The 27,968-nt window shown below is 41.4% G+C and overlaps 1 protein-coding gene across 2 annotated transcripts; it reads left to right on the forward strand.

Moving 5' to 3' along the window:
* The first annotated feature begins 264 nt into the window (after positions 1-264).
* On the forward strand, positions 265-27,186 carry LOC117232091 (glutamate receptor ionotropic, kainate 2-like). Of its 2 annotated transcripts, none has more exons than XM_033491245.1 (11): positions 265-467; positions 1,427-1,630; positions 3,507-3,611; positions 4,163-4,420; positions 11,044-11,241; positions 13,144-13,369; positions 14,637-14,801; positions 19,199-19,299; positions 20,465-20,674; positions 24,165-24,336; positions 24,654-27,186. In XM_033491245.1, exons 1-11 carry the CDS (start codon positions 456-458, stop codon positions 24,782-24,784), a joined length of 1,782 nt encoding a protein of 593 aa, XP_033347136.1. In that variant the 5' UTR covers positions 265-455; the 3' UTR covers positions 24,785-27,186. The 2 variants fall into 2 exon arrangements, with proteins under 2 accessions (XP_033347136.1, XP_033347135.1); XM_033491244.1 differs by having other exon boundaries at positions 20,465-20,672; positions 24,048-24,336; positions 24,654-24,794.
* The last annotated feature ends 782 nt before the right edge of the window (positions 27,187-27,968 follow it).

Here is a 27,968-nt window from a genome sequence, read left to right on the forward strand (position 1 = left end):
CCATTGTTGTGGAAATGTTTGGTGAAATTCTCATCTGACGAGAATGATGTTTCAATTCAGGAAAATCTGGGTCGCGAGAAATTTGCAGAAAAATTTTGAGAGGTAGAAAATTCTCGATTATAAGATAGAAATTTCTTTGTATAGGAGTTTTCCGTACTTTCTTATACAATTTCTCAATGGTATCGAGTAAACTTATAGAAGAAAAGCGAATGCAAGAATCATTTCGGTGTGGAATTTAGGGTTACGAACATTTCTGTTCGCAGGCAGGTTTACACGGCCTAACCGGACATATCGAGTTCAACGAAGGGAAGCGTAATAACTTCAAACTCGACCTGCTGAAACTGAAGAAGGAGGAGCTGGTGAAGGTGGGCGAGTGGAAACCCGGATCGGGCGTTAACGTGACCGACGTTGGTGCTTTTTACGAGACCACCGCCACTAATATCACCCTGGTCGTTATGACGAGAGAGGTAATTAGTAGGATGCTCGTGTAAGCGCCTGCCACATTACGTTCCTCATGAAACACTATCCGTACGACATCATCGAATCAATATAGTACTTTGTATCAAACGTGAAGTTCGTAATAAGTTTTATTACATTGTACTGTATAATTTCTATCACCCTCTATTATTTTCTTTCACGTTTCATCAGCCTTTTAGTCCTGTCTTTATACAATTTTTGTGGTCTGAACGAGACATAATCTTGAAGAACATTATTGGTCCTTACAATTATTTCTTATCTTATCCTTACAATTATATCTTATCCTTGTTTCTTTTCAATTTTTTAAACAATTCTCCAATGATCTTAAATGGCAATTATATGTTATTAAATATGCAGTTAAGCGTTACCTCGATAAGAAATAACGAAGTTAGCAAGACTGTTCAAACCTGTTTTTCGTCTAAATTAATTATTCAACAGAATAATAATTTTCAAGGCGTCTCAAATAAATATAAATATAATTTTCTCTCAATAATAAATATAACGACGTTACTATTTACCTTTCGAATATCCTTTCCTACTGGTTAGAAGCAGAAAAGCCTGTTTCCTCGAAAGAAACTAATTTCACTCGGTTCCATGGTCAGAAAGAAATCGTCGCGAAGATACGACGTAGTCCCGCCCTCTCCATTTTCCAAGATGAAAAGGACGAGAAAAGGAGAGAGAAAAGTAGAGTTAGAAGCTTCCATTCGAATCGTTCGAATTAGAACGCCGAATGACACCAAACGCTATACGTTTCATACCGTCGATGCCGGTTCTTATCGTTGAATAAGAATCTTCTTCTTGGATAAAAAAAAAGCCGAGTTCCATCCCCTAGCCAAGTTTCGTAGCTGAAATTTTCCATTTTCCATTTCGCTCTTCCCTTTCGTTTGTCTGTTTATCTTACGACACTCGCGTGCGGGTGATCCATCAAAGGAATCTTATCTTCTCGCAGGAAAAACCGTACGTCATGGTAAAGGAAGACAAGAATCTGACGGGAAACGCAAGGTTCGAGGGGTTCTGCATCGATTTGCTGAAGTGGATCGCAGGTCAGGTCGGGTTCCAATATGCCATACGACTAGTCCCCGATCATATGTATGGCGTTTACGACCCGAAAACTAAGGAATGGAACGGCATCGTCAGAGAACTCATGGAAAAGGTAAACTTCTCCTCACAGTCGGAAAACACATTATTTCTGTCGTGTCTGTGAATTGTGTTGACGTTATGCGTTTCGTGATCGATATTAAACAGAAACTGTATATGAAGTTGTCAAAATCGTGATTAATCGTGAAATTGGTCTGAAACAACAGTAGAGAGCAGAAAAGCAGAATATGAAGAATATTCTAAAAATTGGAAAACGCAAGTCAGAAATTAGAAATTTAAATTTTTGGTTTCGGTATATGCTTGAATTCAACCCTAGAACCATCAAATATTTCAAAATGACAGATTTTTAATGTTTCTCGCGAAAAGAAAGCTTTCAGACAGACACAAAATATCTAAATACATAGTATACAAACTGATTGTTCGACTGTCAATGCAAAGTTTATTACAGAAGAGGAAATATCTTATCATGTTTGCTCGAAGCGCGCATTCTGTTACCAAGGTGATTCGATGAAATTGTATGTCTTCGCGAGCAAGGAAAGGAAAAAGTAACAGACGCGGGAGGAAGTGCTGCGGACAATTTTATATGCAAAGTAGCGGCCCGATGCTGTCGTAATAAATCCATCCCGTCTAGACTTTCATTATGCATGCTCGGAGCTTGAGAGGAGCATCTAATTTGGCGTTTTCTAACGGGCAGCCACGTATCGGATATTCCAATTCATAGAGACCATCGCATCGGGCAGATGTTACCAGATGACATCTGAATTGTAAAAGGACACGGTTATTAAGTTAGAATCTCATGTAGCCGACTGCTCTAACAGCCGTCGGATAATTTATAAAGGCATCTAGCCACGGCCGTTACTATCGATCGGTTCGACCAAGGATTTTCCTGGAATATTAATGTCCCGTTGCAAAAATTCGTCGAGTTTAATCCACGGCAAAGCTCTCCGTACACACGATATTATACTGAATTATTAAAGATCCAACAGAAATTAATTACATCGCCGTTAGTCGTTCGCTATTGCAACGCAATGCGCTCTATTAAGCTGCTGTTGAATTCCCTGTAATTTCTATTACCTATAATTCCATCCTCTTAACGGTAATATCTAATACAGAATGATTCGATCGAAGCAATACCATATTTCATCCTACGGGCGAGCAAACGAAACTAGGAAGATCTCGGACCTAAGTAGTATAACCCTGTATTTGGTCTGACATCGACCGAATGACGTACCATACAAAAGACGTAACTTAAGGCGACAGAAACGCTCGTGTACAAGGTTGAAGATATAAAAGCGAGAATGCACGATGAAAGGGGAGAAAAAGCTGAGTATTTTCTGTGGTGGGAAGATAAGCGTCGCGCCTTGGGGCGCCAAGGTTGCGGATGGCTCGTGGCCGTATTTCGTACGTCTAACCGCAACTGCGATACAAATGGACGGTGGATTTCGAAGATTGCCGGTTCATAAAAGATGCAGGGCAATCTGTACACGATGAAAGCGCCTGCCGCCTTAACCTAGAAACCGGCGGGTCTGTAAGTAGATCGTCTTGAAGGAAGGACGTCATCGCCGGTGACCTCACTGTACCAGGTTCTGGTCTGCTTATAAAAGATGCATTCGCTATTTTGCAAGGCAAACGTTTGCCTAGGTGAACATTTGCCAGGCGAGTCTTTGTCGATGATTTTCGTCGAACGACAAACAACGCCCGCGCTTTCCCTCTTTTTACTGCTGCTAAAAAATATTATGCCGAGGATGATACATATAAGAATCTTCGTTTTGAGTTGTAGTCACAGACAATACTGATGAGGTATCGTTCAATGAATTTCAATTTCGAGTATTTTCCATTTGAACTTTCGGACGGGTCGTGTTCGACGAAACGTGCAGAACTAGACAGAGAACTCTTCGTTTTCATGCGAGAAATTTCCCTTTTGCCCACAGAGAGCGGACCTGGCTGTTGCGTCTATGACGATCAATTACGCTCGGGAGAGCGTGATAGATTTCACCAAGCCGTTCATGAATCTCGGTATCGGAATTCTGTTTAAGGTGAGTCGCTGTTATCGTTCGTGTATTCGATGATGATGAACTAACTTGTAACTTCCATTCACGATGCAATGTAGTATACATATACCAATCTTCGAGAATCTCGATCTCGTACGGACCACTCAGGATCCAAACTGATCAATTGCTGGCCCGTAAGCATCTTAATTTCACTAACTATATACAAGATCGGTGTTTCCAAGGAAAATTTACAAAAACAGTATTTCTATCACCACTTTGCCATACTTTTCAATTTATATAATTGATCGATATGGCTTTTGAGCAGCTCATAAGTATATCACGCTTTGCAAAGATTCACAAAAATCTTGAAAATTATATTTTCTCTATGAACAACTTCATACGATTCCAAGCGATACGAATCATCGTGAAACTCTTTTGCACTTTTCGTACGGCATTGGATTGAGTCGTGATAGAGACGAGATTCTCGATGAAATCGATTCGCCAGCGTAGAACGTTGCTGAGAAAAAGGCCCGCCGTACGGCGGGAGAGTGGCATGGGATCCGTTTTAATTAAAATCGTAGCGTAACGTAATTTAGGTGCCCTCCAGCCAGCCAACGCGGTTGTTCTCCTTCATGAACCCGCTGGCCGTGGAGATCTGGCTGTACGTGCTGGCCGCGTACATGCTGGTGAGCTTCACCCTCTTCGTTATGGCTCGATTCAGCCCGTACGAGTGGAACAATCCACACCCGTGTCTGGCAGAGAGCGACATCGTCGAGAACCAGTTTAGCGTCAGCAACAGCTTCTGGTTTATCACTGGCACGTTCCTCAGACAGGGCAGCGGGCTCAACCCCAAGGTACATTCAACGAGATGCTCCGTCACTGGGCTATTTCTGCCGTTCAATTACTTCGTGTCACGAGGACCCCAGACTAAGCGCAGACCCTTGTCCCGCTCCTTTTATAACTGCTCCGAAGTTTGTGGATTCTTAGGGGATTTCTGTGGAGTGATGGTCGAATCGAAAGGAACAGATAAGAATGTCATACACAAGGTGTCTCAGTTGTATTCCGCTCTAAAGCTTTGAAAGGATGTTCTATGATTGTAGAAATGTTGGTCGTTTGAAGACTTATTGGAGAGCTATAAGAAAAGTAGAAAATACGATGCGGACCATATCTAGCTTTCAAACGTCGTTCGGTTTCATATCACTGGGCTTCATATCATTTTATGTGTAAGTAACTTTAAAGAAAAGGATACAGAGTAAATATTAATATGTATAGCGAATTAATACGATCGGTTTATCAAGATAAAACAAAATCGAAATAAACATGTTGGAATAATATATTAATATTTTACCGCTATTAATGTTCTATCGATAATCTCGGGATCCATTAACATTCCCCTCCGAATTTCATGTTTTTCTCGCAATTTTTCTAAATGACCTTATGCAATATATTTTTCTTATTTATATCTCTATATTACCCTGACGATGCTTGGTCAAGAAAAGTGACACACCCAACAGGAATACAATTTCTTTGTTCATGCAAGATCAACAAATTCGTAAATATTCTACAGAATCCACAAACAATTTTGCGAATCCATCTATCGATTTAGTCCCACCTGGTCCTCCGGATCCATCTTCCAATACTTATCGATGATCTTTCGTCGAGCGAATAACAGAAATCAGAAGCTGTCACGTCTGGGAGCACCCGATTGTCGGCGGTTTCCGTGGACTCTCGATGGCATTCGAAAACGCTGTGCTAGAGACGAACCGTATTACGGTTCATATTCGCTCGAGTCGCAGCCCAAATCACGATGATTCGCGCTCCAGTTTCGTCCGATGGGTGAAACGACCGGAGAAAAAAGAGAAACGAGAGGATAAAGGAATCCGTCTACCGGTTAAACTTCTGCAGTATGCTGAAACCGGCTATTGTATTCCGTGGCTAGTGACGGGCTAAAGAATAGAAAACGGAATCTCCGATTTCTCAGCGAGATAAAGGATCGTCTTGCGTTACCATTCACGAGGCTGACAGAGGAACGTAGCTGAAACAGTTATCCTCGAAAAAGTGGTTTTTCGCGTGAAAAAATCGTGAATAAACGACACGGAAAAGACGTAGAAAGATTTCGCCTGGGGACCACGAAACGAGGGGAAAATCGGCAGATGAGAAAATGGATTGGGCTTTACTGGGCGATAAGTGGGTAGAGGGAGATATAGAGAGAAGAATCGGGGATTAGTAATCCGGAAATACGTGTAATTGCTGCAGGTTTCCGGGCGAATGCCGTCGAGGCTGTTCTCGTTCATGAATCCCCTCGCCGTGGAGATTTGGTTATCCATGCTGGGCGCTTACGTGATGGTGTCCCTAACGATTTGGATAGTGGCGAGATTCTCGCCTTACGAATGGATTGAACCGACACCCTGCCCAAGCTGCAAATGTCCGCTACAGGTAGGCTCTCGTCGAGTGGTGCTAATCGACTACGGAATTGAATCGAGTGAAACCGACGCAGAAAGGTGTCGTGAAAAAATAGACGAATTAAAATATCAATCTCAATTTGTTTCTTTTGCGGAGAAAAAGCATCATTATACAGAATATATAATATTGCATTACACATTATAAGTTATAATTCAATTGTGAATTAAGATGAGATATAAAAATTTCTTAAATCTTCGGCAAGTTTGAGAAAATATATCGATAGATGAATGTGTTGTTGGTATTTAACGCAATGCAATTAAAACCAGTAAAGTATTGAACGACGTATTGCGAGGATACATATAAAGGAGATCGTATCGTCGTATGTTTCTGGTAGAGATATTGATTTTAAAATTTTCAATGATTCGAGGACAGTCTAGAAGATCATTTAAACACTAACTCTTCACATCCTGTTTGTTTATAAAGAGATTTTTATATTCCGATGATATAAGGCCAAGAATGGATATTATAAGCTAATAATTATAATACGTAGAAGGTATGGATTCATTACAGTGCTTGACAGCTATACGTAGAACTCTGTGCTGAAATATGATGCTCAAATTGTGGATCCAATATTGGCTTAATTAAAGCACAATAGAGTAACTTTGGAGTGTTTATATTTCAGAAGAATTTGACAATTCTCGCAATGAAAATTCAATTTTCAATTCAAAATTTAAAATTCAATGCCCTGTAACTGCAAAATTTAATATTTGTGAGTTTTGTAATGGATATCAAGTCTGTGGAAGAAATGATAACTAGATTGCGTATTGATCTATTACATTTCAAGTTGTGTTCGCAGTCCTCGCAATATCTCAATGTATAATATATTCTTAAAAATTGTTTCAGTCATTCAGGTTACCAAAATTAATTGTATAACGTTGTTATGAATTTCCAGAAGTATGCACGAGCAATTGGAAATTCTTTTGCGTCACTGTTACGATACTGAAAATTATTCTAAAGCCATCATAGAGATTCTTAGCCAGCTGTAACATCGATGAAAGTATTTACACGATCAGAAACGTCGTATTGTTGAACAATCCTATTCGATACTCACGACCCTTTCGATCGCTCGAATAACCGCTAACTACTTACGGACAGCTTGTGTAATTGTCCTTGAAATTTCGCACCACTTGGCGGGGGTCCCGATGTCATCAGGGTAGTCACGTGAGCGCGTTGGATCCTGACAGCGACGACATTCCTCTACCGAGAACGGTCAACGAGTTCACCCTGGCCAACAGCTTCTGGTTTACAGTCGGCACGCTTATGCAACAGGGCAGCGATCTCAACCCTAAGGTAAACGTGTCACCACAGAGTCCGGCAGTCGAGAACAATCACTTGTACAAATAAAATCTTCGTAACACACAATCGGAAGCTCGTTGATTTCTACGAATCCATTCATCTCGAATGTATGAATATACAAGCAACGTTATTCGACGAAGAAACGACACACTCGCGTGAATTATTGGAAGAACGATTCCTCGGAACGATTCATAAATTTTATAGGTTGTCAAACTCGCGATACATACAGTATAGATCCGACGAATGAAAATGAATGAAAAAGCTCGTGATTTAAAATCGACTAAAAGCATCTCGAGACACATAGCTAAGCTAACAACGATATCACGAGACTGTAAAGTAACTTGTATCTTGTAACGATATTATCCGCAATAAAGGTGAGCATTTAAAACGACCTCGTGAAATTCGTAGTATTGTCATAAAGGTAGCAAGTGTGGAGGCACAAGCCGCGTGCTCTTAACTGCGTGCTTAGGACCGGGCCACAGGAAAGCCCGGTTTTATTTACCAAACAATTACGGAAACAACGCAGCTTTGCCCTCGCTCTGGCCTTTATTTTCTGGTTTCTTTGTTTCGTCTTATTCGGTCCGTTTTGAAGGGTGGGGCGAGGGGGGAGGGAGGAAATGCAGTTTCTCTAATTTCTTCTCGCGTTTCTGAGGACACTAGTTTTCGTTGTTTTTAATCTCAGTGGAAGTGTTTTCATCCCTTTTGATGCGCTTCCTTCGGAGAAATTACATTTCTAATTCCGTTTGTTAAGCTGAATTTCTGGAGAACTTAATGTATGTTATGTTTGAGTTTAAAAATACCCGATAGAGTATAATACAAAGACAGGGTATTTCGAATCTCGTGTTTATCTAATATTTCATTATATTTCCAAGACCGTGAAAGCGAGTGGTCTCATTTTTCGAAAAGTTTCAAAGGAAGATGATCCATCAAACTCGAGCCATAAAATGGAACGAAGTCTAACGAGCTTCCCTATTTAACAAACGAGAAACACCGTACAAAGCGCAGAAATGTTTCAAGCACCATATGAGTACATCGTGTGACTCTAAACGTAGACAAAACGAAATCAGGGAACAGATACATTCGTTTACATAATCCGCGGATAAAATTGGAGGATGTTCACCGTTCTATTTGTCTAGTATGCCTTTTAACATCACGTTAAGAATAGAAGAGCAAAGTGCCTTATTCATCCTAGCGATATCTCTTTTTGTTATCGATTACGCAGGATCTTAAGCAGACGAAAGATCTTTTCTCATTCAAGTAGCACGAATTGAAATAGCGTGGACACTTTAGTTGCACCGACGAACACGACAGGAAATCTCGATAGAAACAGAACGATCGAGTATCGAGAGATCGCATGTCACCCCTGCATGCACATAGCAGCCAAGCACCTTACATTTCGTTCGCCTCACTTCCGTCGTATCGTTCCCGCTGACAGCTTCTCCTCCTTCCTGTTAGTCCGACTAAATCCAACGGAATTACCGCTAGAGCAGATTTCTTACGATTTGAAAAGTTTTCATTCGCAGGCTTAAGAAAATTTCTGCACGTCATTCAGGAAAGTGAGTCCCCTTTGCGCGGGAAAAGTTCGAACGTGGAGCAAGTAGTTTCGCGTAGAATTCGACGACGAACTTCTCTGGTAGTCGAGATTACTATGGGAAATCTTCGTTTTTAATCTTGTCTAGTCCATGTGCGAAGTTTGATAGATTAGTAGGTTACATAAACGGAGCCATAAATATTTGATGAGACAGTTGATAACTTCGAGAACAACATATTTTTGCAACAACATATTTCATAATCGCCATGTCCGTCGTAAGTGCTACGTCCGGCGATAAAAACTGCATGTAATAGCTGTTTATGAAGCTACATTCGCAGCAGGGGTTAAAATGCTTTATAGGGCGTAAGTTGAAAATTTGCCTCGAGCTTGATGTAATAACGTTACATGATCCACGATGCGGTTAATTCATCTTACACGCTTGGTAGCAATTTCGAAACCCGCCACTAAGTAGTTGTAAAGCAATAAGAGCGCTCTAACTGCATAAGATTTATTTTAGAATCCCTTCTGATTAACACCATTTTCCAAGCAGATGTGAAATAGTCAAAAAGAAATCCAATTTGTACCGAATTACACACAGTTAGAAATTGTTCGTGCGCCAAGAGTTTACTATATACCCTTTTCCACTGAATTGAATCTTCCCTGTGGCCACAGACATAATACCCAGCGAGGTGAAAATGGTTTCTAACGAGACGAGAAACACCTGTACGACATATGGTGCTAGCCGGCTCTGGTGGCATGTGTGTACATGCGGGGTTGTCGTTGCGAAGTTCGCGGAGAATGGCGATTCTACGCGGCTGCGAGCTCTATGAATCCCAGACATCCGCGTAAAAAGGTCGGATTCGAGAGTGCTCGAGCGAGATCGCGATCCCCTCCTTTCATTGAAAATTCTGGAATAAACGGGAAAGCGCGGGAAGAAGCTCGCGCCGCACGGGTACCGCGAGAATTCCTCTCGCTGGAAACTTATCGTTCGAGAGATTTTCCAAGTCGTATCGGCGATGTGACACGGCGAAAGAGAAAATAGAGCAGCGTAATCCTCGAGTCTGCGAGATATTTGCCTCGACACCGTTGGCGATATGAATAAATATCAAGAAACGGGCAATTTCTTTTCTACTGCGGTGGGTATAGCGAAACCAGCCACTTCTATTCCATTTCTTTCATTCTTTTCCTCGCGTTAACAGCCAAATGTCTTTATAAATATTTCTAGAGGAAAATTAAAGCAAGGAAAATTATACTTTGTAGAAGATATTTGAAAGATCTATAGCGGCTGCAAAACACACACTGGCTCGTGTAGGTGTTTGTGCACTTACCACAAAGTAAGTATAGTACTTACTTATATGGTAATTTGAATAACATCTTTCATATCGTAAAGTAGAAGGAATTACATATTAAGAAATGTTTCGAGTCACGGTAATCGTTAGCATGAACCACTTGGTACCATAGCTAATGGAACGAAATATGCCATTAGTGGGCTCAGAAGGGTGTAAATGAGACCGCATATTGCATTCTTCGAGTGGAACGTAGCAGAGACACGAAGCTCTTAAATCGTCTTCCGACCTCGATGCTCCACTGACGTGGTTTCAATTGATCGTCGAGGCTCTTTATGGGCTTCCGGGGCACGGAGATGCGATATCGAGGAGACATTCGCAAGAAAACCGATTGCTAGACGAACGCCAGTTATTTCGATACAATATTTCGTCGTAAATATTTCATCACGTTATATTTGATGAATCTTCTTAAAGTCTTTAATGTAAGTGGAGAATTTTATAAGCTTCAGCGTTCGTACATTTTCCACTTTAACAATTAACTAAAACAACAATTAAAACATAATGATTTAATAAACAAAATTATCAGGTAATCTGAAAAACTATATAGTTATAATAACGAAAATATGAACTTCATTTAAGAATTAATAAATATTTAACAGTATGAAGAATTCATAGAATGACACAAATTTCATAATAGATATTGTGAAAAATGTATACGCACCCGATTTGGAAAAAAATGAAAGAAATTGGCTAATAACAACTTCTTGTTTCGCTATTCCACTTGGTCGGTAGTTAAAGGGTTGCAATTTCGAGGCGGCTCGAACGATTTCCGAGAAGGAATTGCTCGCGAGAGGGGTGCAATTTTCCATTACGTAAGAGGTCTATCGATCGTCATTATCAGGCAACCAGCACGAGAATTGTTGGCGGAATCTGGTGGTTCTTCACGTTAATCATCATCTCCTCTTACACGGCGAACTTGGCTGCCTTCCTCACTGTCGAGAGGATGATCACGCCGATCGAGAACGCGGCAGATCTCGCGGAACAAACGCAGATTTCCTATGGAACTTTAGAGGGTGGAAGTACGATGACGTTCTTCAGAGTAAGTATCAAAGATTATCAAATTGTTTAAAAGGAAATTTAAATACGAAATCAATAGATGCGAGAAGTTGTGAGTGACGGATTTAATGAACATCTCCGCAGATACGCAAAAGTTTAGAACACGTTGTTAGCAACTAAAGCAAAGTTTAACACAGTTGCGTTGAAACTTACCTGCGTGAAATTCTATACTTGAGGATCAAACTAGTTAAATCAAGCCAATTTTTGTAGAATTTGAGTGGTAGATTCGAAAAATGCCGAGCATAAGTAATGTAATTTCAGATATGCGAAATAAATATTTTTTATATTACAACAAAAACTAACAATAAGAACAAGAACAAATATTGTTTTATAATTGTTCTCTTTCTTCTCGTATGTACAATAGAATCATAGAATTAACGTAGTCTCACGTTTGGTCTTCTTTTTCTCCAACACAGACGAAGATATAAATTCATTGATATTAATTAACGTCACGTGGCTCATTGTCTACGTAGCAACTAGCATTCTGCAAGAGTCACGATTTTCATTCGCATTCCACCCGCTTCTTACGGATATTTTGTTGGACGTGAATCGCGCGTATATTCATAATTCGTTCGAAATATTAAAACCATAAACATACCGTTCATAATGCGAGACAAATTCGACTAATTATCACGGGAGGTAGCTTTCATACCGGCGAATTCGTCGAATATCCAACCTTTAACGCCGACTTTTAACGTTATTAAATTCGGAACGACATTCCAACAACGCGTATCCGCTAAATTATATTAATATTGTGATATTGAAATAGCACTTTGCGTGCCACCATGATCACTGATTTATTCTCAGGACGTACGTTATTACTAAACTCGGCACGCGCCGTGTTCGAATGACTGGAAACGCGGTCGGAGAAATTTGAAAAAAGCATCCTTTGTAGCGTCGATTGTATCCTCTTCGTTATTCCCTAACCAATACTCGTGAAAAGAATATACACCGATACGTATACAGTCTATCCGTTTTATCTGCAAACACGTAAATATCTCGAGAACTATAGCTGATACAAAAACTTTGAAAAGTCTTATGCAGATTATGTTTTTCATCCTATATCCTTATAGCCTGCGTCAAAATATTTTCAAAGCACCACATACTTGTATTCTTTGCATAAACCACTGTCGAGATATTAAATCCTAAATTTGATATGCCGGAGGCATTGGCGTTACCTGATGTACCTACCACCACGGGGTGTATATATACTATGTATACTATGAAAAAGAACCGATTACGTGTATGTGTGTGTGTGTGTGTGTGTCTGTATGCTAAATACTATTCCATCCTCCGGCAGAATTAATATCTCGGTAGTAGTTTATGTAAAAAATACGAGTAATGTTTCGAAAATATTTCGATGTGGATAACAAGAATATGAAATAAAAAGATATACTTGTCATTTAAAATATAACCGTGATTTCCATATGGCTTTTCAAGATCATTGCGAAGTGTAATAAATATCGGCATGATATGTATCCACCGTTCGAAAACGTGCAACATGTATTTCAAACATTTTTTCGTATTATTCGTAGTTTTCGAGATATCTGCGTGTTTCCAGATAAAACAGACATACTCTATATTTCTAAATGGCAGAAAACACAGCACGGATATACTATGCTTCACAAACGTGTTTGATTAATTCGAAATAGGGCAAAATGAAATTCCTTTTGCGCTTGTTTGAAACGAATATTCAAATGACAATAAAAATGAAAATAACCAGTTGCGGAACAATTAAACAAAAAACACGTCGCGATACTGAATCTCCTCTCATAAAAAATTAGTATACGATCACAGTGTGCCAAATTACCTGTAGTCCCGATATGATATTCATTTTTAAGAAACGCAAACAGGCAAACGATAATTGTAATATTTGCAATAACAGGACTCGAAGATTGGAATATACAAAAAGATGTGGGAGTTCATGGAAACGAAATCGCCATCGGTATTCGTGAAAAGCTACGAGGACGGAGTGAAAAGAGTGCTCGAGGGTGACTACGCTTTCCTGATGGAATCCACCATGCTCGATTACGCTGTGCAACGAGATTGCAACCTCACGCAAATCGGCGGCCTGTTGGACAGCAAAGGTTACGGGATTGCCACTCCGAAAGGTAATATCGGAAAACAATCGAAGCCTATTTCTGCGGTTCGATCTAATCATAAAGAAATGTCCATTTTCTTTTTTTTTTTTCGTTTTTTTATACTCGCAGGAAAATTCACTCTTCCCCAACATATCCACTCTGTGTAAAAAAGTTGAAAAATTCTTGATGAAGCGTGCCAGAAAATATCATTCTCTTTCCCGGTGGAGTAATAAATTCACAATTGTTTATTTAGAAAATATTTTGTAATCGCTTGGTTTGCAATGCAAGCAAGCTTTTTCGCGTTATAAAACATCCTTCAAAGTGTTTAGCTTCGTGAAAATTATGCTACCACTTTGCCGCGTTTTGTTCTCGCGTTTAACGTTTTGCGGTCTTAATTAACACACATGCATTGTGAATCGAAACAACGAGCCTGGCAAGCGTACAAAAGCGTGTCGAACGCTTGACTTTCGCGATATAATGGCCGGCTTGGTACCGTTCGAACGATGTACCACGTAAGAAAACTTGCTACGCGGCGAAACAAACACGTAAATATCGTTCGCTGTTAATATCGCACGGCGGTAGTTTGCAGCGCGAGAAATTGCACCGGAATTTAGTGGCAAGCGGTGAGAAAGAAAGGCGTGAACAGCGTTCCGTGGCAAACACCGTAAAGTTCAAGGATTTGTAGCTCGCCCGAGTATAAAATCGCGCTTGAATGACTGTGAAACGGAAAGAAACACAACGACTAAGAAATCCGGCGTCTTCGTTGCGAAATTCGGCAAAGTTCGTCGCTCGCGCGCTCTTTCGTCGAAGGAGATTTAATTAACGCGGAGACGACACTGGGTCCGAGTTTTAAATCCGTGTAATTCGGTTTCTCAGCGGGCAGACACGAGCTGAAAGTTACGCGCAACTGCTACATAGTCAGACGAGACTGGTCGCTAAGCAATTTCTTAATTGGAATAACGTGTCTGCGTTTTAACTCACTCTTTCGACGCCTCGTTTTGGGTCCGTTTTTAATAACGAATCGTCGGTCGCGTGACGAACATTCGCAAGTTTTCTAGCAAGCTTGCGAGCGGAAACTGTCGTACGTCTTTTGGCTTTGAATGAGCGATTCGTAAGAATTAAGAGAGAAGGGAAGAGATCCAGTAGCTCTCCGTTCCGTTTCGTAGTCGCCTCGGGGAACTAAGAAGGACCAGTCGGAGCAATTCCACCTTCTCGAGACGTTTCTCTGAAGTCGGGACGTTTCAAAGACGGGATCACCGGTTCCTTGACCAGCCTAACGAAGCCGTTTTATATGCAGGCTCGCCCTGGAGGGATAAAATATCTCTGGCGATTCTCGAGCTGCAGGAGAAGGGCGTGATCCAGATTCTATACGATAAATGGTGGAAAAATACCGGAGATGTGTGCAACCGGGACGAGAAGAGCAAGGAGAGCAAAGCAAACGCGCTGGGAGTCGAAAATATCGGTGAGCCCAACGAGAATTAGCAAATTTGACAATGTTTTTCCGCGTTTAGAAAGAAGGCCGAGATTGTGAGAAAGCTGTAATTTAACGCCAGGAGGAAAGAAGGTATGGAGATAACTTTGTCCAATTTTGAGGTAGCAAGTATCGGGTGAAGAGTTGGAATAATATTATTTCAAGTCATCGGTAACGTTTCTTAATGATAAAAAGTTTCGTTAGTTATCTTCATATAAATTTAGTTAGGAAGACTGGAGAAGGGAGGATAAGGTTGAAGTATCGGGTGAAGTGTTAAAATCTCTACTCGAAATTGTCAATAGTGTCCTTTGATGATAAAAAGTTTCGTTAGTTGTTTTCACTGCAGATTTTATTGGAAAGAATAGACAGAGAAGAACAGTGTCGAACAATGCCTGCTGCGAATAGAGAAAACGATTTTATACAGAACATAATTGGCACGGTGTGAAATGTTTGAGGTGGAGAATTTTCATATAACGAATGTTCCGTTAATTAAATTCGAAATACCGAAACAATGCCATCGATGTCACTGGCGTGAAACGGCTGTCTATGTCGGAACGAGTCGATCCAAATGAATTCGTTTCACCGAAATAATTTGGAAGCCCTATAAAACGTCCACGTCAAATAATAGACGTTGAAATAAAAACGCAATTATAAAATAATACGAGTAAAATTGAATCTACTTGACGTCACTCTATTAAAGTATAATAATAGGGAAGATATTTCTCGATAATAATCACGATAACGATCATATCGGAAATTTGAGCCGTACAATATACATATAATGGTAGATGGTGCTATAGAATTTTCCTGAAAATTTGAATGACTGAGTATCGTTGATCTAGACTTGCTATAATTATACTCTGTAATTTACGAACGTAAATGAGGTCGATGAAACGTGTACGGAACAATGGCGTCGAAATCATTAGGTTCGTTCTGATCGTTTCTGCATCCCGTGCAGTGTGTAACTAACTTAATTTGTGGGCTTTCGGCGAGCCTGTCAGGTTACATAATCAACTACGGATGGATTTCAATCGAATATAGTACAGTCACGTAACATGCCATTTCCAGACTGCCAAAACCCTTCTGCGAAACTCAAGGAAGAATATCGCTCGAGAGATAAGAAAGGGAATGGAACATAAAATCCTAGGTATTTATTTCTATTTGTACAGAAGAAACAAAAATCAAAATACGCTCTTTTGATTCGAAAAATCAGTTCATTAGTTGCGAACACTTCACACAACAAACGCCAACAAAGAGAGTAAAGTGTCGACACGGCGGAAGTGCAACACAAGACTTGGAATGCTTTCAAGCTCAGAGAAATCTCGCGAGATGTTCGTGGAGAATTTTTCTTGGATGTCCCGTGGAACCCTTTCCGGATTTTATGGAAGTCACAACAGATCCTCGCTTTTTATTTTCTCTCGCCGGTCCTTTGTATCCTTCTATTCCTTTTTTCCTACTAGCGGAGAATTCCTGCCATTCATTCTTTCTCTCCTTTTTCTCCTCTCGCTCCTTGTCGCTGACTGGCCTGCAACTTAGATAAGTACCCACTTTGCCACCAGCGCGAACGTACTCGTCGAGACAAGAAAAAGGACAAACGATCCTCATACACCTCGTGAAATTTCAGTCGCACCACTGTTAATCGCCATTTTATAAGACACGCCTGTTATTTGTAAAACAAGGGATGAGAAGGAACGATAGGAGTGTTGGAATTTCACCGTGAACTTCATCTGCAGGGACTTCAAATTTTACATTCTTACGTATTGTAACATATGAGTTTTGCATGTATCTACATTCAAATAACATCCCCTTTAATTTAATAAATCCTTAACTATAATGCTCGTCTATGATAAGAGAATTCTAAATTTTTAATTTTTGTATTCTACGGAATAATTACATAGCGATTCCACATTTTCGTCTGACAATGTTTAACCTTACCAAATATCTTCTCTCGCAAAATCAATATTAAAGCTAGTACAACACTGAAACGAACCGAGAATAATTAAGCTGTAGCCAAAATTACTCGAAATAATCAGAATTACTGAGCAAACGCAATCATTGGATAAACGTTCGTGCCCTATTCCTTCTAATTGCTTCATTAAACGACCTGAAATCGTGTTTCAATTTCGTGAAAGGCGTCGTCTACGCTGAAAGGTACTTTTCGACCCGATTCAGTGACGAATACAGAAGTTATCAACGTGAAACGTGAATCGTAGCGTAATAGCCAGGCGTTAAGACGTCAACGTCGTTCCTCAACTTACCGCGAAATCGTGACGACAAGAGAAACTGGTTAGAAAATAGAAGCGCCGACCACGCGGGAGACTCTGCTATCTCTGGCGAATTGTCCTTTAAATCGCAACGTCGGCGTAGTTATGTAAATATGACCGATCTGTTGAAGCCCATTACGTTTCTTGGCCAAATAATACCCATGACGCAGGTCTGAACACAGGTGAAGTTACACCGTAGACATCGAGCAAACTATTTTACACCGTCGTCTATTTCTATGTGGCGGGTGCATCATTCTTTGTATTTATCGTATTGCGAAATGGAACGGTGGTTGAACTTGTACCGATTTACTTAGATCAATTGGAAAAAGTATCATGAATTTTGTATACTAACCAGAGAAAACTGGGCAAACTTTGGAGAAAAATACGAAACGCGGGTTTATTTAAGAAAAGGGCATGACAGCCGGAGAAATAGAAAAATCAAGGAATTTGTATATAATTATCGAGTAAAATAGAAATTCATCAGTGAAAAAGAACGTACAATTTTTCAAGAAAAGACGCGTGAAGTTGTTGGATGGTAGATTTTTGAACCTTCCTTGATTGTTGCAACGAATTTTCTAGACAATCTAACACTAATTCCTGAACTATCTCTGGAGAACATGAGGTGAAGCGAAGGAATTTTAATGGGAAATTGTTTTACATAATACTGCAATGCAACAGTGCACTGTAGCACATAGCGCTGAGAAACGAAGGTAAAAGTTGCAATACCCGTGCAACGATTAAGTAGAAAGTTAGGCGAGCCGATTCGAAAGCAAACAAACATAGTAAAGAACTGGCCTACGTGCAGAGATTCGTAATGTTTAAAGCATACATATGGATTTGAATTTCGTGGATCTCATTCAGTTAAAAGAGGAATGGGAAAAGGCCTGGATTTGTATAAAGATGAAGTAGAAATCCGATGTGACGAGGGAATTTTTCATAAAGCACACTAATTGAGTCGTAAAGACGGTTTATTAATTTATTTGAGACACAAAACTATTACCGAGTATCTTTATACGTTCTTTCCACTGTGATATAAAAATTGACAAAAGGATGTTTCACGGCTGAACTGCTCCAGACGGACTTCGTAATTTGTAGAGGATCGAAAGTTTTCGTGAGAAAACTTCGTTGGATCCAATATCGAGACGAGGCGCAACCGCGCGAACTATACAAAATGATCGGCATAGAGAATAAATTCCAATAGAATCCCGAAAACTCTGTAGGATTATTCTAACTTCACAACCTTATATCTAGCGAAATATAATCGAAATTCTTTGAACAGGAAATGAGATATAGCTGTGTGAAAAATGACGCGATATGACACTGCTGAGTTAACTATCCAAATAAGCAATTATCAATGGTAAAAATAATAGAAACATAGATATCTATTCAAAGATACAAAAAAATGGTAATACTCGGAACAGCAGCGACAATTAGAAAAATGCTACAATAGTAACAGAAGATCATATAATCTTTAATACCATAAAGTCATGTAATCTTTACACCATACAAGTGCGAATAAAGCTGTTCGCATGAAAATGATAATAAAACGAAGAAAAATTACATATTTTTGGATTCGTAATTATCTGATAATATAACGATACTTTCCCTTCCTAGTCGTGTAATTTTCATGACGAACAACTTTTCACTAAATTCAAGGGAAGCTTCTATTGGATTGTACATCCTTCGGTCTATGTTTATGAGCTCGCGATACACAAGCTTTCTTTCACAGCGTGAATCTTTTTCTTCTCGTGAGAGTTCCAGGGCAACATCGAAAGGAGAGTGACGAAAGAGAAGAAGAAAACGAGTAGATTCAGACAGGCTAAGAAAAAAGTTGGCCACGGGGGGCGAAGAAAGACGTAAGCGTAAATAACGGTAGGGTCGTATAGATGGGAAGCTAGACAGATGGATAGATAAATAGATAAATAGACAGGCGTGGAAAGGGCGACGAAGGATGAAAACGGGAGGTCAGAGAGTGATAGATAGGAGGACAGATCCCAGGGACTGGCTGAGTCCGTTGGTTGGCAGCTACATTAACCGTGAAACGTGCACAGGGCAACACCAGAAAAGAAGCAGAGACAGCCTGCGGCGATAAAATAATGAGCTTCCGGTTTTCCTCGTTTCCAGGTGGTGTCTTTGTCGTGCTGGTTTGCGGGTTGGCCCTGGCTATCCTCGTCGCAGTCCTCGAGTTCTGCTGGAACTCCAAGAAGAACGCCCAATCGGACAGGGTAAGCGAACGAAGCACCGAGATACTTGCGTGCGATTTCGTGCTTCGCGTGTATGTGCTGCATGAGTGTATTTTCCTCTTTTTTGCGTGCAAGGCCGCTCGTCTCATCATCAGTGTGCTTTTTTTTTTTATCGTTTTCGCATTTCGTATCTTTCGCCTGCTATATCTCGAAACTTCGATGAAAAACAATTGCATGACATATCGATGGTATAAATCTACCGTTTGATTTTCAAGTTTTTGATCGAGCGATTTGCCCGTAGAACGACAGAATCACGTTACATTTATTTGATTACACGTGGTATAGCCGGCTCGTCTGAGCACGCACGTTCCCGTTCTACTTGTTTGATTTAAATGCGATACTGCTCTACGTAGCGAGTTAAACACCAATCAAATAGCTTTCATATCAATCCGTTCGATGAATTTGCAAACAGATGAAGCATGCTAAACATTACGCTTCCAAACACACGCTTCCAAAAGCTGTGTCGTGTATCCTATGTAAAATCAGTCAAAGAATAAACGATTATGAAACGCGAAACTCACCAGAGATTCGATACGCAAAGAATTATTTGTTTCATACGATAAGAAGGTTTTTTTGAGGTTTTTTGTAGTATTTGGATCTCTTTGAATATCAACATAGGATAAGAAATGCGATATGAAACCATATCGCTGTTTGAAACGAAACCCAACTGTTTGGAAAAATATCACTTCTCAATACGTATAAGGTATATTAACGCGCAATACAAAATATAAAAGCGCAAAAATTTTCGTTTTAATCGATAACAAAGTTGAGAGTATAAAACATCAAACACATTTACCTCTATATCTTGTCCTATATAACACAAAGTTCCGTAGAATTTTAACTTTACGTGACACAATGTCACTAACGAAGCTGTTACTTAAATACTTTCTCTAACTCTTCCTCAACTCTATCAACCCGTTATTTACAACTTGTAAAGAAGCTCATCACAAGCATACCATAATTCGCATTGAAAATTTACGATGAAAAGCGGCCTGGTACGCAAGAGGATTCGCATGGTATCGAGCTCGTCTGGTGCGATCGTCTTTCTGTATCATTTGTTGGTATTGTTGTGCCTGTTCTGCCGGTCCCTGTCCATGCATCGGTGGCAAAACGAAAAAAACGTCGACTCGACGCCGCGGCACGGCAGTCCCTGTGCGCCGAGATGGCCTCGGAATTGCGGTTTGCCGTGCGGTGCGGCTCGCGGCAGAGGCCAGCCGCGAAGGCGCGCAATTCCGACGCCGCGGTGCCGTGCGACCGTTGCAGCCCGCGTGCCACCAGGAGGAGAACGCGATATTGTTCAACCGGCCACGAAGAGACTACCTACATTCCGAGCATCGAGATACCACGGTTAAATGGTGTAAGTCCTGTCCCTCACGACGGGCTCCTGACGATGGCCTCTCTTCCAGCTTTTCTTTTTCCCTCTTTCCATATCCTGTTGTTATTTGAAAAGGTAGTTTACCTGGCTGTAGCATTTCTTTTATATCTACTTGTTCTATACGTACAGGGTATCACGCGTAAAGATGTTATATCGCCCCGTTCTATTCTAAATTCGTCGAATTACAAAAGGTTCTGTCATAGCCGAGAAGAGAAGCCATCGGTTGAACGCGGAGCTGTGCCACTTTCACGGTAATTCAATCTCAAAGAGAATAACGTGTAACGAAGACACCTACGCGAATTATTATCAACGAACGATTTGACTCGGGAACGTATCTTGTTGGTATACCAACGCCAATTTTCCAGCGTAACAATCGAAAGATTCGATTACCGTGATATAGGGACAGTCTCCATGGAGCCTACCAACAGATCTGTGCGTTTCTTTCATCAAGCTTCGAAACACGTAAGAACGCACGGAAGAGAAAACGCGAGAAGCCACGAACGCGAGAAGGGAGTATCGCAAATTGGGAAGTGCTTGCGCGAGAATTGTCCCTTGATTATCCTTTCGTATATCTTTTGTACCTCGTTTTCATGCGTTTTTTTTTTCTTCTTTGTATCTCTGTCTGTCTCTCTGATAATACTAGATTCGAATATACGTTCTGTTGTACATGGAGTAAATTTATTTATTTATTCGTCTCTGTACGTGAATACGTAAATACTGTATGTTCTGCATTTTGGCACGGTCCAATGTATCTTGCTGCTACTAGCGAAACGAGCACCGCGCGTTTAATCACAACTGGCGCGGAGCTCTCAGTCACGCACGCTTACATTCGCAGTAATCGCTTCGACATACGCGCCCTTGTGTAGGGGCGCGTGTATAAAACTTGGTTGCATGCCTCGTATTTCTGTTAAACGATCGTAATACGATCCAACGCGACGACGACGTCACTTCAAATTCGTCGTCGTACAGTCGAACGCCTCTAGCCAACGTTTGTTCGCTGCCTCGTCGACATCGATCGTTTTGCCGTGCATGTTCGAATTTGTCGAATCACCCGTTCCAAGTCGAGCAAACGAACAGTCGTGAAGGGAATCTAAGAACAGCGCCACGCTTAGTACTTTATATCGATACCAGAAAGGATAACGAAACGTTTTGAAATTGGAAGAGGAAGGAATACCATTTTCTAAATTATTTCTATTTTCGTTATTTCTTTATTCGAAATTATCTTTTCCCTGTGTGGTACAAGAAGGAACATTCGGTTTTAATAGGAAAATTCTCCGGGCCATTGGGATATCGATACGATACCATAGCGTTAAGTAACTCGTAAAATTTGATTTCGCAAAGTTGCTTGCCGTTACAGTACGGCGAATATCGGCTCTTCAACACGATAGAATAGAGTGTTCGTTAAACAGCTATCGGAAAGGAACGTGGCCGACGCGAAACCATTCGCCGTGCTCGAAAGCTCACGTGAATGGTGCTTCTGATCGTGTCGGAAGTGATTTTTCCGAGCTACGTCACATTTTCCAAGCTCGTTTCCACGTAGCCAGCCAGCAGGTCCTCGGAATATCTCGAAATGTGCGTAACCACGACTACGGAGAGAACACCGATCATCAATATTCTGTTAGAAAAAATAACAAACTAAACGAAAATTATCAAACTCGTTTCCCTCGTATCTCTGCTGTCGAACGAATTCCACGGACACGGACGGAAATTTTCTCTGCTACCTGGCTTAAGTCTCGAAAAGTTGTGTAACAGTGATTATTGAATTTAATTAGATCAAGATGAATTATACATTTGCAATGTTCAATTGGAAATTAATTGTAGAACAATCGTAACCGGTTTCGTTATGTCGAGTTTAAAATGAAGTAAAATGTCCCGTACTTGATAGAAATCAAATTCGAGATAGATTTTCACTTCGAGATCCGCTATTCAGACTAGAGTTTAATTGCAATTTAAACGAGACAGGATCAGCGGCTCGGTAGAATTTCGTTGGAAAATTCCACGGCTTAAAACTATGATCCAATCGGATTTCCAGTTTTGTAGGTTTCAGCGAGAACGAAAGGAAAGCTTCGGTCTCGAATTCCGAATTCCACTTTCGATACTTTAATCAGCGACACGATGCTTATCGATACGGCAGAATCCACGAAGAATATTTATTGCAATGCTTTAAACCTCTCGGAAGTTCGCTGACGATCTTGTTTTTCCATCGTCTCATCCGTTGATTCGTTTTGATAAAAACAAACGAGTTTCCCGTTATTCCATGAGGGATGGGTGTAGATCAATGTTTCTCAATAGACATTGTACGATTTGTCTAGGCGAAGAATGATTAGAAACTGTACTCTGTACTTAGAAACTCTGCTTTATTCGCGTAGTTGAACTATTCCACTCCTATGTGTAGTAAACAATTTTTCTAAAGATCTAAAGAGATTTTAGGAGTACCGCTTTCAGTTCGAAAGCTCAAAAACAACCTTCAAGTGCTTAAGTAAAAAATTTGATGTCAATCTATTTTGTTCTACGTTGTTTTTTAGCTATTCGCGTAGTTTAATTACACCGTGTATCCAATAAAAAAATTTTCTAGACTTTCGAAGAGATTGAAAATCGGTGTTTCCAAGTCGAAAGTACCGGAATAGTGTCCAAAAATTCAAACCGAAAAATTTAGTGTCAAACCGTTCTATTTGCAGGCTTACTCTCTCGAACAAAACCGAAATGTTCGGAACACAACGCTTCCGCGCGGAAACGCGGACCTCGCTTCCACCAAACTAGCGGTCTGCGTTTCGCACGGTTCATTCCCTCGTCCCGCAACAACATCGCTTTTTCTCTGGGACGGGGGAAAAAAAGAAAATGAATCTATCGTATATGCGACTACAGTTTCAGGAAAGTCCCTCTCGCCTTTGCTCACCGATATTTTATTGAATTTCGATCCTCGCAAACGTATTTTTATCACAAATAAGTTCTTTTTTCGGGAAATCGCAGCTGGACGTTGGTCGTTCGAATCGATACGAGGCAGATTCCGTAAATCTCGGGAAAATTGAAGCGTCAGCCGATCTAGAGAAAAATAGAAAAAGAGCATGCACGGTAACGAATCTAGAGACGATTGCAGTAGAGACTCGTTGGAACGAGGCGAGGACGAGACCATAACGCGTAACGATTTCGATACGTAGGCCCACGCGAGGCGGAGAAAATTCCTTTAGGAGCTTGGAAAAAGTTATAGCAAGTTTTAACGAGACCTGGCAACTTTTAATAACTCGCTCGCTCGCAGCTACGAGACGTAGAGAGGCCTCGGGGTGACCGAAAAGGATTACCCGCGACCAATCATCACCCCGATATAGCTAACACCCTTTGCTTCCTCTTTTCTCAGCAGGAGGGTGGTGCGTTGTCGATGACGGAGATGAAGAAATCATTGAGCTTCGATCAAGTGGGAGCGGCCCGTGGCGGGAACACCTAGCACAGGCCTCATCCTCATCTTCATCCTCAGCAGCAGCAACAGCAACAACAGCAACCACCACCGTGCAAAGCCACGCCCACGCACACACGTCACACACACTGCCACTCACATTCACACAGCCACAGTCACAGTCATACGCACAAGCACCAACCACCCCCACCGAGGCAGAGACGGGGCTCTTCAAGCATCGTCTTGGGTCAAGGTTAGTTGCTTCCAGATGATTCCCTACGCTCGATACGAGTACCCGCACGAGTCCCAAAAGAACTAAAATCATTTTTTTTTTTTTATTAGATCTTGAAATTGCCCTCATACAAGAAACAGAAATGTATCATGCGCCATCTTCATTTCTAAAACTATAAATTTCGACGAAATATTCGATGAAAGAAACAGAACATTAATAATACGTTAGGATAAAAAATTTTTTAATGAAAAGAACAGTGAAGCGACCATATTTAAATATGAAAGAGAAAAAGAACTACTTACGAAAAGAATATAGGAAAAAATGTTTTTGATGCGCAGGAGGTGACCATCCTGAGAGTATTCTCTGGAGATTCGACTGCGACCTGGCGGGTGAACCAGACGTGGTAATATCGCCGCCACCGCCACCGCCTCCGCCCTCGGCGGCTGTATCGAGGACCACGACCCTTTGACCAATACTCGAGGAGGTGCCGACAGGTGTGCCCGTCCAAAAGGAACTGCCCACCCAGGCCTCGGTAGTAGTGAACGTGGTCGACCAAAAGGAGACCTGCTTATAGCATATGTAGTCGCCGGGGCGGCTGAGTCGACCACAACGCGGCCCGGCTTGTGCCATCGGCGACGTTGGATCATCGATCGATCGACTATCCACGTGACGACACAACAATGTAGATTCGTTTAGTAAAATACAGAACGAACGTGGACAAGTTGCGACGTGTGCCAAAAAACCCGGTCCATCGGTATGGATCATCTAGGACGAGAGATCGTGTCGAGGACCATGTTACCAATACACGAACAGAGACGTTGATCGAGATGGAACGCGATAGAGATACGTCGACCATTTTACAAAAAGATAAAAAACGAACGGTGGACAGTGGACGAAGTTCGCTCGAAACAGCGAATGAAATTGTCGTGCTGATTGCAAATGAGAGATCGATCGTAGAACCAGGTGTTTGATACGAATAATCCGTATTGTTCGATGCCGGAGGTGGATGCTCCTCGAGCGGACGTTAATAAAACAGGATCGATTGCACGGCGATCGAAAGGCGTCACCGTCCAAACGACCGCGTTCCATCGACCTGACGAAGCTGAATAGCAAATGAAACACCGTGTGCAACGCCAATCAATCGGGTGAGCGAATCGTTCGCTACTCGAGGCGAGGACTTTCGAGGCTGGGGGAAGGGAGGGTCGAATAGTGGTTAAACGGCCGATTCAATTGCCCGGACTGCCCGACGCGATGGGTTCGGGCCGATTTCCAAGCTAAACATATCGATAATGGAGCCAGAAACGAGGTCGAGAACTCGGACGATGGGTTCTCTTTTGGCACGCTGAAGAAGTAGCCTCGTACGCGGCCAGTGATGGAAAAGAACCATGTTACTATCGATCAACGACCACGATACGTGTGATTAGACTCGGACCAAAACTCATAGTGATCACTGCCAGCAGCTAGCCTAACATAGTCAAACGATCTAGTACGACGTGAACAAAGAGGAAGCTTTAATCCGGCCGCGTGTTTATTCGAATTCACGGCCTAAAACTTGATCCTTGCGTTCACCTTCGCGAAAGATCGATTCTTGAGAGTCGACGTGACCAACGAAGATTTTTCGATTCGGAAGAGCTCGATCGCAATGTTACACGAAACATGCACAATGAAGTACTATTTAAGAAGAACGGAACGAAGAATATACGTGGGATACGTCACAACGTTTAGAGAGCAGGATTTAGATAAACGACGTGTTTACGAACGAAGATTAATGGCCTAGGACGGGTGTACTGTCGTCATCTTTTCGACCAAACGACCAAGACGATCACAGATAACTAGGAAGAACGAAGATGAATTAAAATTTATCGTCTTATAGACAATTAGAAAAAAAAGGGAAAAAACAACTAGAGCAACCTCGGCCGTTTCCTGCGAGAAGCGAGACGAATCGGAGGACGTAGTACAAAATTTCCAAAGCGTTACCTGAGCGTTTACGATTTTGCATCCTGACCTTTGTTTCCGCACCGTTGTGTCCGCGAGCACAGTCGCCAACGATGGACTAACAACTTTGCGAGTTCTATTGCGCCGCGAAATAGAATTTTTCACGCGTTTTATACAACGGAAGGAAGGACGAGGAACAGATTCTGCGAATGAATTTCTCGGCGTGCCAGGCAGCCTCGAAAGATCGAATACAGGGATCGATCCTCGCTGTTACATGCATCGTAGGAAAATATTGTAGAAAACGGACCAGAACATCCTGTCGACGAAGCAAGCGTGCTTGGAGAAATAGTTCGTTGATTCGATGGCGTTCTGTATTATAATAGACACGGTTGTACATGATCGAATTTGTTCAGCGATTGGTGATTCACGATAGAACATACTTTTACCGGACGATTGTATAAAGGAAAAGATCACACGTATGGACGCGTACACGAGCACGTTGGTACACGGTGTACGCGCGCATACCCGCATCTTAAATTTAGTTTACATGTAATGCCATAGGTAAGTGCGTAGCCACGTAAGAGACCTAGTCATATTTTGACACGATCGACAATTTATTATCGAGACGATACGATACGTTGTACAGTGACCGTTTTTTCACGAAATTCGAACAACTGACGCCGTTATCGAGAAGCGTATTCGATGGCGTTTTTAGTGTTGCGCACCGCGTCGTATACATACAAACAAACACAAACATACAAATAAATACACACAAACACATACGTATTGTGAATATACAAAAGGAACTATGTTTGTTGAAAGAAAAAGAGAAATGAACGTCGTTCGACGGTTTTATTAAAGCGTTATTAACGATATCAAAGGGAAGGGGATGTAAGGGTGTATGATTGAGCGCATGTGATAAGAAACAGGAGCGAATCGTGCCAAAAAAAGGGATAATCCATACTGATGTCATGGATGACAAGCAGCGACGATGATTTTTAAGTTACGTCAGATTATCGATCGCGTGACTTTGCGTAATTCGATAACGAGACGACCGATGCGACCACAAATTTCCTCGCGAACGTTTTCAAACGAAAACAGCGACGAATATTGTGATTGCGCTGCCGAAAAAGTATATTCTCATAAGTATATTCTCATTTGCATAGATAATTTTAATGGGGGCGTAATTGAAAGTCGTGGATATTAATCAACGCATTTGCCGAAACTTTATCACGTCGCTGATGAAGAGTTCACTTTGTCGGAAGCGAATGAAAAGACACGGCAAGAAATTTTCAATGGTTCCCGAAATAATCGAGTCTCGGGTATGGGATGCTCGCGTAATTGCCTTCGGAGGAACACTAATCCCAGCCTGCTGATAAATGAATTCTTCGTCCGCGTCGATTAATTAAGAGACTCACCCTCGTCAAAGTCGAGACACGTGGGTTTATCGAACCGGCGTTCGTTCTTCTTTGTCTGTTCTCGTGTCTCTCATTTCGGCTCATTCGTAGGTCGCGATCGGAATTTCGATTTGCCTACGCCGGAAGCGCATAAATTGCGGGCACGATTCGTTCTCGAAGAGAGGGCTGACTAGAAATCATCGTGATTGCGATATTTCGATGAAATAAAATTGAAGAGCGAAAGCGTTTGCGGAGATGAGGGAGATATTATTGCGACGAATATTACGTTGCCGGGAGGGAATGAATTGAGGCGTGAGGTGT

This window comes from Bombus vosnesenskii, unplaced genomic scaffold, assembly GCF_011952255.1.
Source record: "Bombus vosnesenskii isolate JDL3184/JDL3185 unplaced genomic scaffold, Bvos_JDL3184-5_v1.1 scf7180000013284, whole genome shotgun sequence".
NCBI classification, from domain to species: domain Eukaryota; kingdom Metazoa; phylum Arthropoda; class Insecta; order Hymenoptera; family Apidae; genus Bombus; species Bombus vosnesenskii.

What these genes read in the sequence shown, in the direction of transcription:
- LOC117232091 (XM_033491245.1), top strand. An exon ending in GTATCGGAATTCTGTTTAAG is followed by an intron (nt 3,612 to 4,162) that starts GTGAGTCGCTGT and finishes AACGTAATTTAG; the next exon opens with GTGCCCTCCAGCCAGCCAAC. An exon ending in CGGGATTGCCACTCCGAAAG is followed by an intron (nt 13,370 to 14,636) that starts GTAATATCGGAA and finishes TTTTATATGCAG; the next exon opens with GCTCGCCCTGGAGGGATAAA.